This window comes from Myripristis murdjan, chromosome 14, assembly GCF_902150065.1.
Source record: "Myripristis murdjan chromosome 14, fMyrMur1.1, whole genome shotgun sequence".
Taxonomy (NCBI): domain Eukaryota; kingdom Metazoa; phylum Chordata; class Actinopteri; order Holocentriformes; family Holocentridae; genus Myripristis; species Myripristis murdjan.
The window spans coordinates 29,983,395-30,000,029 of NC_043993.1; the positions used below are offsets into that span (position 1 = coordinate 29,983,395).

Below are 16,635 nucleotides of genomic sequence, written 5' to 3' on the forward strand. Positions count from 1 at the left end.
GATGCCATTTCTGACATTAGCTTCATTAGGCCCCTCTTTCATATTGTGTTCTCCCAGTGTGTCACACCATTTCGCATTACACAGGTGCTTAGTGCTTTGCTTCATTAACAGCTACGAGTTTGCCCAGAAGACTGAAACAAGAATCTTAACTCATGCAGCTGGCAGCGCTGTCTGAGCTCGCACTCCTTTTCTTCATCAGTAGGACTTTGCGGTATTATCTTAAAGATACTGCAATACAAAACCTGCAAACCTATTCACAGAAGATGGGGGCTCTTGTTTAATACTGTTTTGACCTCCTGTGAGGCTGAAGTACGCTTGAACAAGATGCTTCATGGCTACTTGCTGCAGCGACACCACACTAGTTGGCCTGTACCCCAACCTGAGGGCAAGAAAAGAATCAAATCCATCATAACTACCACATTCTTTAGTGTTTTTGATGATGCCACCATGAGAGTTTAAATGCTCTGCACTTCCTTTGGTCTGGCCTTTATGTAGTGTCTTATAATATTATAATTTTATAGTTTTATAGGTACTCTACTTCTTATTTACTATTAATTATTTTATCTGTATTTGTTTTATTATTATTTATTGACAGTTTCTATCTATTATATTCTACATTCTATTTTATTGTTTTTCTTGTTTGTTTTTTATATTTTATTCAGTATCTTATTCTTGAGTTATTTTATTATTGCTGTCTTTATTGTTTTAAATCATTTAATATTGTTTTTATATTTTTATTCAGTATCTTATTCTTGAGTTATTTTTGTTATTGCTGTGTTTTTACTGTTTTAAATAATTCCATATTGTTTTTTATATATATATATTTTTTTTTTATTCAGTATTTTTTTTTTTTTTAATTAACCATATTTTATGAGCGTGCATTGGGCTCCTTGTCCTTTCACTTTTTATTTTATGCTTATTTGTCAATCAAGATGTAAAGCACCTTGAATATCATGCATTTGTTTGAAAGGTGCTATATAAATAAAATTAGATTGATTGATTGATTTTACATAGCACATAAAAAAGGGGTGTCAGAACTCTATATGCATGGGCAGTTCAAATGGGGACCCATAAGAACCCTGTTGGAGGCACTGATCCAAGAGGGGGGCATCCCGTCAGGCTGGCCTGCCTGTCGGGTGTCCCAGCCAACTGGCAACCGCCTGGCTTGTCTCCCGACTGACACCTGCTTCATCCAATCACTCATGTATTTTTCCGTCCCCATGTCACCCGGTCTGTACAGCTTGCACCAACCCCTAAATCTAACTGCACGCTTCAACCCCATGCCTCCAAACCCTCTCCCACCTACATGCATTTGCTCCCAAACTCTGCTCCTGCTGTACTTTGCCTGTCTCTCTCTCTCTCTCTCCTCTCCCTCTCTGTTTGTCAGGAGATGGAAGCGAGTTGGAGAGTCGTCTGGTCATGGTGTCCTTGCCCCAAATCTACACCCTGTCTCCTGTTACACAGCTGTCTGCTGCCTATCCTCCTCCAAGTGGGAAGTTACCAAATTAGTCTCTGTCCAGGCTACTACTACCACTCCATGAGCCCCTCCTCCCACAATCTGGCATCAGCCATGACGTTCAATTTGTTTTTATTTTTCTTTATACCTGTAGTGGCGTTGCGCAAGAAGTAAATCAAGACATTCTATTTCTGCTGTACAAGCAAGACTCCTGACCTCGTTGTAACAGGATAAACAGACTGATGGCAATACGTTTGACTAGCGTTCCTTTCATCAATAAGGAATTTAACCATAACCTGAGGGTGAGAGGGAAGTTGTACCACATGAGAGTGAGACTCCAGATACAGCCGGTGCTGACGTTTTACTCGGTGCAATTGAATAACGCTGGTCCAGGACAGTCCAGGACAGTTATGCAACAGGCCAGTGATATGATGCATGTGAGCCTTCTCCTCATGTCAGCTATGGATTCCCTCAAGCTTGACAAGATACTGAAAACCCATAGCCCAGGCCACTGAAATACTCACACCTCACAGCTTGGACACGTACTTATCAAGGGCATCTACATTGTATTATAAAAAAAAAAATGTACACCATAAACCTTCAACTTAAAACTCTATCTTCTTTAAATCCAAGCACACATTTAAACACACTTTTAAGAGAATTTTCTTGCTTGCAGAGTTTTGGAGAATTGTGTGTTTGGTGTGATATGATTTCTTTAGTGATGCTTTGTGTCAAAAATATCATTGCATGGAAAGTATTTTTTAATCTTGCAACACCAGACCTCAGAAATTCTTCCTACTCCACTGAGTGTGTGTCAGAGGAAGTGAGCATTAGTTTGTGGCCTTAGATGAAACCTTCCTTGAAACGTATACGTCTTGACCCTTGGACAGAATCCATGTCAGCTGCAATGTGTCAGAATAGCACAGCAGCAAGCTGCAGCCGTGTCAAACGCAACACCCTGAATATGAGGTGAGGGTGAAAGACACTGGTTTGGTCAAGATCTGGGAATATTTGCTGTTTCAGATCCTCCGTCAAAAGTCTGCATGCTCATCAGTATTAAAAACCGTTTCAGTCTGGTAACTTGAATATTATGGGAAAAGATTATTATTTGATTAGTTATTTGCCTGGCAACAAAATACAATGACGTTAAAAGCCTCTATAAATAACACCTTTATGGAGGATTGTATTTATAGCGTCTCTCCCACATTAAATTTACCACCTGTCTTTAAGCAACTTGGAGATACAGATCACATACACAACATGAGGTTCAAGGAAACATATTTCATTTTAGCGCTAACTTACTCTTGGTAATTTTTTTTTTTTGAAAGTACCATGCCTGTCTAAATATAAGAGTACAAAAACTGGAGCAAAACATTTTGCATATTTTTCACCCCACTCGTTTTTTTTTTTATCTTTGAAAAATTTCCATAGATGTTTCCTGCTTGCCAGGCGCTCTAATGCTAGTGCTCATTTGAAGCTTTTTTTTTTTTTTCCCTCAGTCCCATGGGATGTCATTTTATAATCTGACAGCTCAAAAGCAATTTCAAATTGCACTTTTTGTTTTGCAAGACACTTTCATTATATCAAAGCACCGTTCACACGCATGCAGATGATAAATCTGGGCCTGGATATTTTGCATCCTGCACTTTATTTTGCAAGCCTTTGTGGTGAGAGAGGGTGGACTACTTGTTGCAGTGTTGGTGGCTGGTCGTATCCCATTGAAACTGGAGCCAGCAGGGTCACGTGTACAGAGAATGGTCAGAGGGTGGCTATAATTAAACCAGGCTTGGCTGTCCATCTGTACCCTGTCAAACACTGAGCCCCCGCCCACCCAGGACACCGATTCAATTTCATCGAGTCAGTCCATCTCCCCTCTCAGACCAAACAAGACATCTTTTAGCTTCGGCTAAACGCTTCATCAAAAACAATTTAGGAGACGCTTACAAAATATCAGGAAATTCATCTGCACATGTGCCTTATCAGGCTGCAGCCGTGTGTGGTGGTGAATAGAATAGCAGGTAAACTATGACTACCAATCAGTGATCATTGTGAGGCAACCAGTTTGATAAAATAATAATAATAATAATAATAATAATAATAATAAATTAAAATTAATCCTATTTATTACTTTAACAATATTTAACATGGGTTACATTTTAAATGTAGATTTTTACAGATTTTGTTTGGCTACAAATGTAGGAAAAGTCAACTTTATCTATGCAAAAGGTGAATGAAGTAACATTAGGTGGGTTTGCCCTCCACTATACTGTGGTGCAGTATTAACCACTGAGTCATGTGGGTGCTTCTGCTAAGCAAACATGTTAGCCACTCTCAATAGGATTAACTGAACCAAAACCCATGAACACAATGTGCTCCATTTGTAAAATGTTTCTTCAAGCATGCCAAATATGTATCAGTGCAACTGAATGCATAAAGGGCAGGTCTTCCTGAAGCCTGGCGTGCAGCGTGCGACGGTCACTGAACATGTGACTGCAAAGTGCAATGTAACATGTAAACGTATAAGTACACCTGGCTCAACAACACATCCATAGGGAAAATATGCACATATATACAGTATGGACAGTATATGGTGTATATTTTACCCCTGTAGCTTTGCAAAGTCTTCACACAGATGACAGATTAACTCTAACCAATCAAATGGCTGCAAATCTGCGGCTCAAAGCTGCCCCTGTCATTTACTTTAATACTTAGTGGTTCTGTTCTGAATGGGGCCTTTGTTTTAAGTGATGATTATTACATTCGTTAATGCCTTTAGCCTCTATTAACCTTTAATCTCAGTTGAAGAAGTTATATCATTAGAGAGGATTCCCATTCATCCACCCGGGGTAGAACTAATGTTCACATCATCCCTTGTCCAGGGATGAAACTGTTTATTCAACTGCCTCGCCCAATTGAGCAGATCAACTCACGGATTGACAGGGAGCTGGAGGTCACCCCTAATACAGACTGGTCAATATGTAAAACCCACAATGCACAGGGGCACAGGAGCAGACAACAGGTGCTGGTAGTTTTATGTAGGCATCACCTGGTGTGGCTGAGGTCACTGCAGTTTAAACACAATGCAGCCAACACATTTCTCTTTCTCTGCACAGGCAGTCACTGTTTGTGCTGTTTATTCAGAAGCTGTAAACAGGCATTATGACTTATGCCAACACATTAAACGTACACTGACTCTTTATGAGTTCATATGAAAACTGCCTTGCTGTGAAGCAAATTGCCCTGTGGAGATAAAGACTACCACTGCTCAGCCCGAGCACAACTGCACAAGAAGAGAACACATGACAGATTTTTTCAAGCACCTGTTCATACTGTAACACATGTCCAACATTTGGCAGTTGGAGTCATATTATATTCGTTACATAATCTTACACTGTCCTACTTTGAGAACAGTGCTGGAGAATACGGCTTCAATCAAAAAGAGATGTTATGACAAACTCTTATCCACAAAGCTTTGGCATTGCATGTGAATATCATCCATTTTTCATCCATTTTTTTTTGTATACTAGGAACACAGTTTTGGCACGAAATAGAGATAAATCAAGAGCACATTACTATATTGTGCTGCGCTGAGTTATAGCCCGGCCTTCAGAAACAGGATCTGCTGCCCCCTGTTGCTCACCTGGCTCAGTGCCAAGCATGTAAACTGTGTAGGGTCAGGCCTGATGTCTTATGTCACAGGCAGCTGAGCCATAAAATAACTTCCACAGCACGTCAGCCACACCTACTGATATAATGCCTCTGTATCTCTCTGTGTCGCCCGCCTCTAAAACCACAACCCAGATTTTTTAAATACCACTCATTTTGAATGGGGAATTTTCACATATGCGCACTACATAGGAATCCACACGTGCTACAGCAAGTGGTATTTGTGACCATCGGTGTATTAACCTGTGACAGTATTCACACTCCACTGTTAGGAGCTGCTGTGTTCACAATCAATGGGAAAGCAGCACCTGTCATGGTTGCATTTTCTTATTCTTATCCTGGGAACGATCATAAACACCATTTCCTAGCTGTTATCACCAGAGAGGCCCGGAGGTTGACAGTTGGCAGTTTTCAGTTTTATATTTGAATTATGTCCGCTCTCATAACGCCCACCTCCTTGACTTTACTTAGACCCAGAATCCAGTGTTTTTCCTATTTTAAAATCATACAAGAAAACAGAAGCGAACTTTATTTACCTTTCTCAAAACCTTTGGAAACAGACAGCAACACCCATGGCACTCATTAAATAAAAAAGTCTTCCATGGCAGTTTTACAACAACCTAAATGATTACTGGATCATGATATGAGTAAAAAAGCTTGCAAACTACAAAACAAACAAACAACAAAGAAGTTGGGTTTAATATTTCTGAGTTCAGCTGTGGACATTTCCAGAAACACAGAACACATGCTGACAGCTGCTGCAGTTTCATTGTGTGACTGAGAAACATTTCTTCTCCAGTTGGTCTGTGTGTTCACAGGTGTAGAATTGACTCAGTTTGGAAATGCACACAAAGCAGAACAACCCACATTACATCATCGGCCAGTTGGCGGGCAGGCCGTTGTGGTTTATGGTGCTGAAAGTCTGGAAAATAACAGAAGTCACAAGTTTAAGACGTACTTGTTGACATTTTGGTCTCCAAACATTTATTGTTAAATTTACTTAAGCGTTTTCTTTTTAAATTCAACATAAACCACTGCCACTTGGCCTTTGCTGCCTATTTTCAGTGGTGATCCTGCCACCTAGAGGCACATTTGTATGCTCTTGTGTGTTTTTGCATTTTATTACATGTAGTGATGCCTTTGAGATTATGTGCAAAAATTGGCCAATGCTCCACTCAGAGACAAGATATGCCTTTTTTTCTCTCAGGAACAGCTGTAAAATAATAATAATAATAAAAAATAAAGAAAGGAAAAGTAAAACCTCTTATTACCATATTGTAACAATAGTTCTTAAAATGCTACTACACTTGAATGTAATGTTCTCTCCTTTCAATACCTTGATTAAAACCTGTGAAAATTCAATTTAAAGCAATTATAAATACATGCCTGTATACACAGTACTGAAGCTGAAGCTGCCAAGTTGGACCTGAAAACATCCACAGGGTGGAGACATTTGTACTGGATCTGCTGTGTGTAAAATCACTGCTGTTGTGCTGCACTGTGAAGATGCTGTAGAGGAAGTGAACTCACCTAAAGAGAGGTCATCACAGTTTGTTGCCATGAAAAGAACCAATGACCAAATAAACAAATACATTTCATTCAGTGAAAATATATACGCTGGGATGGGAAGCTCTGGCAAGCAGGACTGGGCCCGTCAGGCTAAAGGCTTTTTAGGTTTTAATGTCTGAGCTCATCTGGTTGAAATGGACTGGCTCACCCTGTTATTGTACCAATAACCTGGTGAGCGGGTGGAATTCACACCCTACTGACTGCTTCACCATTTCTGTCCATTGCAATATATCATAAACATCCGAATGTTGGGAATTTATTCAAGAGATAGATATCATTTGAAAGTAAATACTCTCTAACATTTTATCATACATCTCTACTTCATTTGCTCTCTCTGTAATGGTGTATGAAGTTGCATATACAGTATATGATAGCCATAATGTGGAAATGTATACTCACATATATGAAATGTTAAGATATGTGAAAAAGTAAAAATATATAGGTGTCAATGCCAGGTTATAACATATAACATGCAGAAATGAGCCCACATTATACATTAACTGAACTGAAATAACGGCTTGAGAAGATTTCATGTGCAGTTTCATCTTCTGGATTTTATTGTTGGTGTTTTTGTTTCCTTATTGGTGTTCACCCTATTACGCCAGTGGAGGGCATCCTCTGCTGGGACAGACAGAGGGAGAGCAAATCCTTCCTGGAGTGTTTCTCTGCGCCCCACCGAGGTTTCAGTGCATCCAGCTCTTTGATTTCACAAAGATAACCTCTGTGACGTGAGTCTTCTGTTAAGCCATTCCTGAGTCATCTTCTCTTTGGCTGCCGTGTTCATGATTAGCTCTTCTCAAGTTTGGCCTCTCCTGTTGATCCAGTTCAGGCTCGGAGCTCTGTGTGTGTGTGTGTGTGTGTGTGTGTGAGTGTGTATGCCATCTGAAAGATAATCTGTTTTATGTTAAGTAATTTCATCCTCTGGCTTCATCTGGGCTGCTAATTAAGAGATTGTGCAAGGTGAAATGTCACAACTCTCCATCCATCAGTTTCCAGTTTACATTTCCTAACAAAAAAAAAAAAAAAAAAAAAAAAAAAAGCATTCATGATCCAAGCTCTGCAGTCTGTAATAGCCACGGGGAAACGATGACTCATTTATTTTGGTGGTGTGAATGTACTCATTAGTCATCTGCCGTCTAGAAGATGTGTTATTTTGCATTTCACCGTTGATCTAAAAACAAGTTACATATATTTAAATTTAAATTTTAGTTTTCATACAATCTATACATAACACATGCAATGTGTAATTTTGTGTAAATGACTATAATAATCTAATAATAGTTTTTTTTTGTTTTTTTTTTCATCAGGGAAGTAGTTGCCATGTTGATAACCATCCACCCTGTTGAAGTGTTCCTGAGCAAGATGTTTCAGGTCAGGTCTGGCGACACAGACGTTCAGTCTTGTTGAATGTCGTGCTGTGGTGAGCCACCACTCCCTCTCCTCCAGGCATCCCTTGTGCCAGCACAGTGCCCAAGCCGACACTACTGGCATAGCTGTCAAGGATGCAAGGCGGGATGGGTTCAGGCAGGGAAAGAACCGGGGCCTCCATGAAGGCTCTGTGACGCTGCATGGCACTCCTCTGTTGGCACAAACACCTTCCCTTTTTTTTTTTTTTTTTTTTTTTTACAAATCCACACAGAACCGCCAATCATCATTCAGCTTTTTGGGGACGATGAGGCCTAGCAGTTCAAATTTGGCATGGAAATCTGCACCCCCTCCCTCTCCTTCTGTTCCCAGTATTCCCATCAGACTCCACCCCCGTCCCGCCTCTCTGACTTTACTATTTAATCTTTCTCTTTCGGTACTGTATGAACTAAAATGCATTATGAATTGCTCAATATTTTCTTTAATTTCATAGTTTAACTTCACTATTCCTTTTCCCAGTTCAAACAACGTGCCATTTAATCCTGTATGATCCATCTTGAGTCTCTTTGTTATGGCCACCTTTTGTATTTTGTGATACCCCCTTCCTTTCTGGTCTTTCTCCCACCTTTTCTGCTGTATCATCTCATCTCCATCTCTTTCTTCTGGTAGTGTAGCAGCCTCATTCCCTTCTACCCCCTCATGTGCAGGTACCCAACAGATCTGTACATCTATACCACCTCTGTGAAGCCTTAGCAAACTATGGCAACGTTCAATAAGTAGATCCTCTCTCACAGATTTTGTTGACTGTATGCTTTCCAAGATGGCCATTGAATCAATGCAGACCACCACCCTATCAGGTCAGACCTCTTCAACCCACCATGGCCCAATAATGGCTGCCACTATTTCTGCTGTATAAACCGAAAGCGCGTCAGACAGTCTCTTGGAGATTGATATGGTGAACTCAGAGATGCACACACCAGTTCGCTCACACTCCTGTTGGTTTTTCAACCATTTGTGTGGATTCATTTCACTTCATTCATTTGCCATTCGCTTTTCTTTTCCAGGATACTGGTCTATCTTCTAGGAAAAGCCAAGGGGGTATAATATAATATACTAATTAATATACTAACTGGGGTGGATCTGGTGAAATCTAAGGCCTCCATTCCTTCTGTCCTTGCTCTTTCTTCTCCTCCCCTAGAAATCAGAATATTCCCAAAGTCCTGTAGCATTTTCTTTGTAATGCTTTCTTCCCCACTTCCTTTTAACCTGATCCAACATGCAAGGATAAGTTTCTCTGATCTCAACTCCACTGGTGTCTTCCCTTGCTTTTATTAGTACTGCGTTAATGGGGGTTGACTCAATAGCTCCTATAGGGGAGAGTGGGTTAATTTGTGCCAAGGGGCAAGTAGTGCCACCCCTGTTATCTAGAAAACCATAGAAGAAGTTGGTCATGTGACCACATATTTTTGAAGAGGCATCCATTTCACTCATCCTGCAAAGAAGGGAGACACATGGCTTGAGAGATAAGCACATTTGAGTTCAAAAAACATTTTTTTGCCCTCCAAAGTAAAATTTCTATGATCAAGGTTTTTTGATTGCTGTGTTTGAACAATTATAGAAAACTTTGAAAACACTTCACACAGGTTTTAGTACTTTACTAAGCTACACCATGAGTCTATACAGTTAGCATGATGTTAACTCAAAACAGGTGGGGGATGCGTTTTTTTCAAAATGGTGGGCTTGGGGTAATTTGTGCCAAAGGGCCTGGGGTAACAACACAACTTGTGATTATATACTATATATTACTTTATTGTATTTTACTGTTATTGTACATTGTCTTCTTACCTTTGATCACTAAAACTATTCAGATTCAGATGAAGATGATTTGCAGGTGCTCATTTTGGAAGTTTTATTTTGTTCTGGGCATGTGTTCATGTGGCGCTCGGCCTTGTTATAGAAAAGTGGTCTGTGATCTTGTTAAAATAATAAATAAATGTTAAATAAATAATTTTGTATTGAATTTGCTTTGCTTTTATATAGCATTATCATTTGTGAGATTAAAATGATCTGTTTTACTTCAATTATCAATGGCACAATTTACCCCAGTGTATTCTCTCTAATGGCACAATTTACCCCGCACCGCGGGCAAGTTGTGCCACAAAACCACTTTTTTTCCGAAAGCTATATTTCTCAAACAGTTTATATAAGATCCAAAGTGATTGTTCACAGGGATGCACAACATCCTAAACTATATGTGCATATTTTAGTTGGAGGCATTACTGTAATCCCCTTGCTTTAAAGGCACTTTAAGTAAATATTGGCACTACTTACCCCACTCTCCCCTACATAATCATAGTCATCTACACTGTAGTCCGCCCACTTTTTGCAATGAAGATATCAGCCAGTGACTTAAACGCAGCGTGAGGTCGTATTTATTTTAAATGTGCGACAATTTCGTAGTAGCAGTAGTAGCAGTAGTCTATTTGTTATTTATTTAGCAGTTGTTGTTATTATAATTCTTTTATTTTATTATTATTGTTTCTGTTATTGCTGTTGTTATTGCTGTTGGCGGCATTTTTACGATGTGTGGCCTAATTATGATTATTGTTATTAGTATTCTTATTGGTGTGGCTGTTTACCTTTATAAACTACTAATGGATGGATTCCGTTCTATGTAAAACTAATTAATATATATGCAGACCACAAAATCGTGGTGACAGGGCGTTTTTCCTCCACTATCAGCTCCCATACTGATGACTGTAACTTTAAGAAGTCAGGGAGCAGGGTGCATTGCATCGCGCAGCATTGCAACAGCAGGGTGGGGCGCAGACGGCATGGACTATAATAAAACACTGTACAGACTTCCTTGTTGAATCACTGTAAAAGAGGGCAGTTTTGTGTGCAGCATGTCCGCCGCTGAGTGGAAGAAGAAATGCGAGGCTGAGTGGGGCTTGCAGGGCGCAGCGCTGCCCGACAGGCTGGACTGGAAGTCCGTGTACGAGGCCAAGCCGCTCGGGAGAAATTTGCTGAGGAACCCTGCGCCTCACGGTACCACATCCCTGTTACAGACACATGGGGGTTTTCCTGCGGGACTTCACTGTCTCTTACTGATCTAGAGAGAGTTTTAGAACTACTGATCCAGAGGAGGGTTTACTGTCCAGCACTATTGATCTCGAATGAGTTTTGGAGTTTAATGCTTAATCTGAGAGGGTTTGGAGTTCAGTATTGATCCTAATGGGGTTTAAATGTTCAGCGCTGACTCAAAGTTTCAGGTTTCAGTGATCATTACTAATTCAGAGTGTGCATTAGTGTTCAGTATGTTTCTACTGAACATGCAAGGATTAATATTTACTTCTTATCTGGAGGAGGTTGTGGAACTGAACTCTCATCCTGAGGAGTTTTCAGTGTCCACTATTTATCCTGAGGGGGTTTCAGTCTGTGTTCAGTACCTTTTTAAATGCATCATTTCAGCCCTAACTGGCTAACAGTGAAGACTTTTTATGCAATCAGATTAAACATATGGTAAAGATGGTCTGACGTCCTCTGCCAAAATCATCCTGACTGGTGCTCAGTGTTCCCCACTGATGCTTCTTTTAATAGTTCATATTTATCCAGAGGGATGTGTTCACCTGACAGCTGTCCTCTACTTTAAAGTTGACACAGCTGTCTGATACAGATGATAATGACTGTGGTAACTTAAACATTTCTCTGGTGAATCATAAACTTCAAATATTCATATACGCATGTGTGTGTAAATATACATACACATATATATTTGCCAACTCTCCTCTGTTTGTGTTATTGTCTACGTGAATGTATGCATGTATGTATGAAAAAAAGTGTGTAATCATATAGCCGAGAGCAAATGAAAATAGGCAAAACGGGCACAGTTAGCTGAGAGCTTCAGTGATCTCTGGTCATCTGGATGAAAAATAAGCATAAATATAAGATAAGATGTTTTCTTTGCAATTATAAGCCTATCGGATTTTAAACGGGACAGTCAAAACACTGATCAGGACAGACATTTTCAGCTTATGTTGCGTCATGACCCACATTTGACCTTTTCCATGAAACTGCACAGCACGTATAACAGCCTGGTCTGATTCTAGTTCTGCTTCTAATGTGGAAAAGTAAAAAAATAATTCTTCAAAAAGTTACAGTTAGTGTGTTTTGGAAGTGTTTAATCGTTTTTTGTTGAAACATATATATACAGTATGTAAGCATTTAGTGGCCACTGTTAAACTAGATGGAAAATAGATTTTTTTTTTTTTTATTATGAAAGCTTTTTTCTTCACTCATCCCAAACACAAGCATATTAGAGGTTGAGGAGCATCCTGAAATCCAGGTGTATTTGGTTTAAGTGCGGATGATCGGTACAAAAAAATTATATGATTTTTATTCATATTTTTTTTATTGGGGACACACCCATTGGCCCTGTCAGAAAGATATATTATTTGTTTTTTGTGATATTCACAGCAGGATTAGAGAGCATAGAGTGGGTGTGGTGCCTTTCACAGTGGTGCCTTTGTTTCTGTCCCTCCACAGGGTTGAGTAAAGACACCCCCCCTCCTGAACCCGAGCTGACCGGGGTGCCCAGAGATGAACCTCCTCGTTCTGTACCTGAAGGTGAGAGCAAGACAAGAGAACAGTATGTTTCACATCAGAGGGGAAAAAAAAAGGAAGAAAACAAAAAAGCAATCCATCAAGTCAAACTGACGCGTTGATCCTTAGGCGACTTCACCGGCTGGACCACGAGCAGCGAGATCCTCCCCGAAGACTCCAGCGGCATACCAGCAGGCGTTGTTGTCTGCTATTTGCCCCAGTACAGGTGAGTGTTACCGGGGATCAGGCATCCACCACAGACCCGGTTATAACAGGGATTACCAGTAAGCTCCCACTGCCACCTCAGCTGCTCCTCTGCACCTCCTCACTTTCTTTATGTTCTCTTTTCCTCAGCTGGTTCTCCATGGAGCAGCTTGTGGACCTGAAGGCCGAGGGACTGTGGGAAGAGCTGCTGGATGATTTTCAGCCTGACATCGTCATCCAGGACTGGTGGGTGACTCCGGCCCGCCCGCCCGTCGTCCCCCACCCCAGATAGTGGCTGCATTTGTGACTCCTTAACGCTGTTTTCTTATCAGCCTTGCTCCTACAATGACTAGACATGATGCAAGACACTATGACCCATGTTTTACAGTCTGTGCGTTTGTGCATGTGTCATATGAGCAAGTTGCTTCAACATTTAATCAGTGGCGCTGACTACCAGTGGTGGAAATAGTACTAGGAATTCCTCCTTAAGTAGAAGTATTGTTACCGTGATATTTTACTTAGGTAGAAGTAAAAGTACTTCTGTAAAAATCTACTTAAGGAAAAGTAAGAAGTAACTCATTTAAAATGTATTCTGTAAAAGTTACTCAGTTACTTTTTAGAAAAATAACTTTGTTAGATTTAATCTTCACCAATGAAATTCTAAAAGCACAAGAGTGCAAAGTTCAAACTGGATTCTTTTAGCTGGAAATTTTGCAATTTAAAAAAATTGCACCAAAAAGTAAAGTCAAATAACACTTAATTTTGGATATGTCTGACATATCAACAATTGCATTTCAGATATGCAGAGTTGGGCTGTAGCGGTGTTACAAGTAGCGACGTTACTAGTTAACTACATTTCTCAGTAGTGTGGTCGTAACGTCGCTGTTTTCTAAATCGAATAGCTTTTTAGTAGTGAAACTATTTCACTGATCAAATAGCATGGCTGCGTCCTTAGAAGCTACATTTTCCCAGGCATTCCTAAACCTTAAACGCAGCAGAACTTTTGCTGCAGTTTGACATCTAACCAGGAGCACACAGAACACACACACACACACACACACACACACACACACACACACTAACATATATACACACTTCCCCCACATTAGCATATCCACACCACCTGCTTTTTGTCATGTGAGGCATGTTGTGTGTTTTTGTTGCCGTGGTTTGTAGCAGTAAAAGCAGAGAGAGCTCAGTTTCATCAACTATTGAACTGAACATTTTTTTACCTGACTTTCTGTTTGACTGACAGTTTTATTGATCACTAAGATAGCAGTGACTTGGAATGAAGTTGGTTCAACAAGTAGCTTTGATGTAGTTAAGCTACATGGTGTCATTGTATTGTGTAACACTGCAGATATGTGACCTAATTAGCATATTCATTTCAGATATGTTGCCTAATTTAAACCTGCTTTGGATATGTCCGACATCAATACCTATTTCGATTTGTCCGTCCTATCTGATGAAATGTCAGAGGAGCTAATCTCATTGTCTGCTGTGTTAGTAATGACATTTTGACAAGTGGAAATTTCTTTTTTATATATCTAAAATTCAGTTCTGACTAGTTATAAAAGCAACTGTAGATATCACAAACATACTTGTTACTAGTACAAATATAATGTTCACTAGTTACAGATATATAATGCAATTCTAGATATATGAAATTACAATTACTAGTTACAATGCCAAGCTAACATATGTTTTTAATTTTGACTAGTCGAAATTGAATTTTCCATTTTTTGATATCTTTAATGTAAGAACAATTGCAGATATCCACAATGAGCATTGCCACTAGTTAGAACTGATTTGTTGATATCATATAATTAACATTTTGACTAGTGAGAAATGAGTCGTAGATATCATTAGTTAGAATTGCAATTAGTCAAAATGACGTTATTGATATGTCAGTTTGGAATTATAACATGTCAAAATTGATTATCTGTAATTAATTTTGAATGGAAGTCAGGGGTAAAAGTTGACCAGTTTTAATGAAGTTACAGTTGTTTATGAAAATTTCCGATAGTGAGAAATTAATTGGTAATATCAAGAATTAACATTTCGACTCATGAGAAATGATGATGGTAGATTTCTTTAATAATAGCTACCTGTCAAACTTACATTCTCAATATGTTGGCTGGGATTCTAAACAGTCAAAAAACAAGATTTGATATCGACCATTTAATGTTACTGATTAAATTTTAAAAGGGCTTGCTTCATGTGTCATGCACTTTAGTTTTGCCACTTAACGGCTGATCACTTTGTAGTTATGGGCAGATATACAGAAAATGACATACAGTGCACTCTCAGGCAGCATTTATGGAAAGGCAACTCTCACACATGCAAACACACACACACACACGCAAACAGACACACACACATGAGTCTACTTTGAATCTACAGGAAGAGAGAGCACTAATAGGAGTAAATGATTACTTAAATCCAGTATTATAGTGGAGCCACATAGTGCAAATGGATGGACAAAAGGATGTTGAACCAAACCATCCTGGGCAAGAGATAAGAGTTCCAACAAGCTGTGAATGGGAAATCAGAGGTATAATTTTTAAACCCTGAAGTTCTTGCATGACTGCAATAAAAAATTTTGTAAGAAGAATGCAGTATTTCAATTTAAATATTGCAAACTGCAGTCAGTTGATGGCACTTGGACTTTGACCCCCAAAACTGTGACACAAGTGTCAGAGTTGAAAATGAGAATCAACGATGAATGTCAGTCAGTGTTTTTTTTTTTTTTTTTTTTTTTTTAATCTGTATCCTTCTACGTTGTGTTTGTTTGGCAAGTTTGGTGAGCTCCTGTCCCTGCTGATTCCTAAATGTTTCTTGGAAAAACCACAAACATATTTTGCTTTTTTGTGTGGCCCTCCTGAACAAACCTTTGATTTTGCATTATTTTGACAGGTATGAGGAGAGTCAGGTGCACGAGTCCATCTACCAGCTGCATGTGAAGCTGCTGGGCGCTGACAAAAGCACGGTGATCTCAGAGCACAGCGTCAGCCCCACCGAGGATCTCAGCACTTACTCACACACCTGGAAGGAGGTAGGTTACCAGTTTACTGAGCCCTGTGAGAGTGTATCTGAAGCACTGTGCTGGGAAATCCACTGCATGTCTCTGTGCCGGCCTGCAGGTGTCACACGTGTTCTCCGGCTACGGCCCCGGCGTGAGATACGTCCACTTCCTGCACCGGCTGAAGAACAAGTTCATGGTGGAGTTCTTCCCCACGCTCTTCACCGGCAGCTCAGTGATCGTCAGACCAACCAGATCCAACCACTAGTCTGAACCCTGCTCCAAGCATTTATGCTGACATAATGGTCATCCTGCTGAACCCAATCAACACATATTTGCCTTTGCACTAAAAATGTTTATGTTTACTTTGATTCATTGCATTTATAGTCATTACAAAGTGCCTAATCAACAGCCATTCCCTTTGCATTAGAAAGCTGATTGTCTAGTTTGATTTTGTTTGTTTGTTTGTTTGTTTGTTTGTTGTTTGTTTTTTTGCATTAACTGTTGGTCATTTTGAGAATAATAAAAGGGATATTATGTAATCATCATCTTCAACGACCATTTCATTCCTCAAAAGCATCCAATTATGGAATCAGCAGTCTTTGTTTGTTGTTCACCAGGTTCACCAAGTCAGTTTCAGTAAAATTTCCCATTAGAAACAACTTGGAATTTACACCAGGTTTAGCCTCCTGATTTAATTTTTCCCTATTTCATGATAACACCATAAATCTGTCAGCATTCCTCAAATGCA

At 39.7% G+C, this 16,635-nt stretch overlaps 1 protein-coding gene across 1 annotated transcript; it reads left to right on the forward strand.

Annotated features, from left to right (window-relative positions):
• The first annotated feature begins 10,820 nt into the window (after positions 1 to 10,820).
• Positions 10,821 to 16,411, forward strand: nccrp1 (P1, F-box associated domain containing). Its single transcript, XM_030068894.1, has 6 exons — positions 10,821 to 11,104; positions 12,602 to 12,682; positions 12,788 to 12,884; positions 13,013 to 13,108; positions 15,779 to 15,917; positions 16,006 to 16,411. Exons 1-6 carry the CDS (start codon positions 10,963 to 10,965, stop codon positions 16,150 to 16,152), a joined length of 702 nt encoding a protein of 233 aa, XP_029924754.1. The 5' UTR covers positions 10,821 to 10,962; the 3' UTR covers positions 16,153 to 16,411.
• Positions 16,412 to 16,635: the final 224 nt, after the last annotated feature.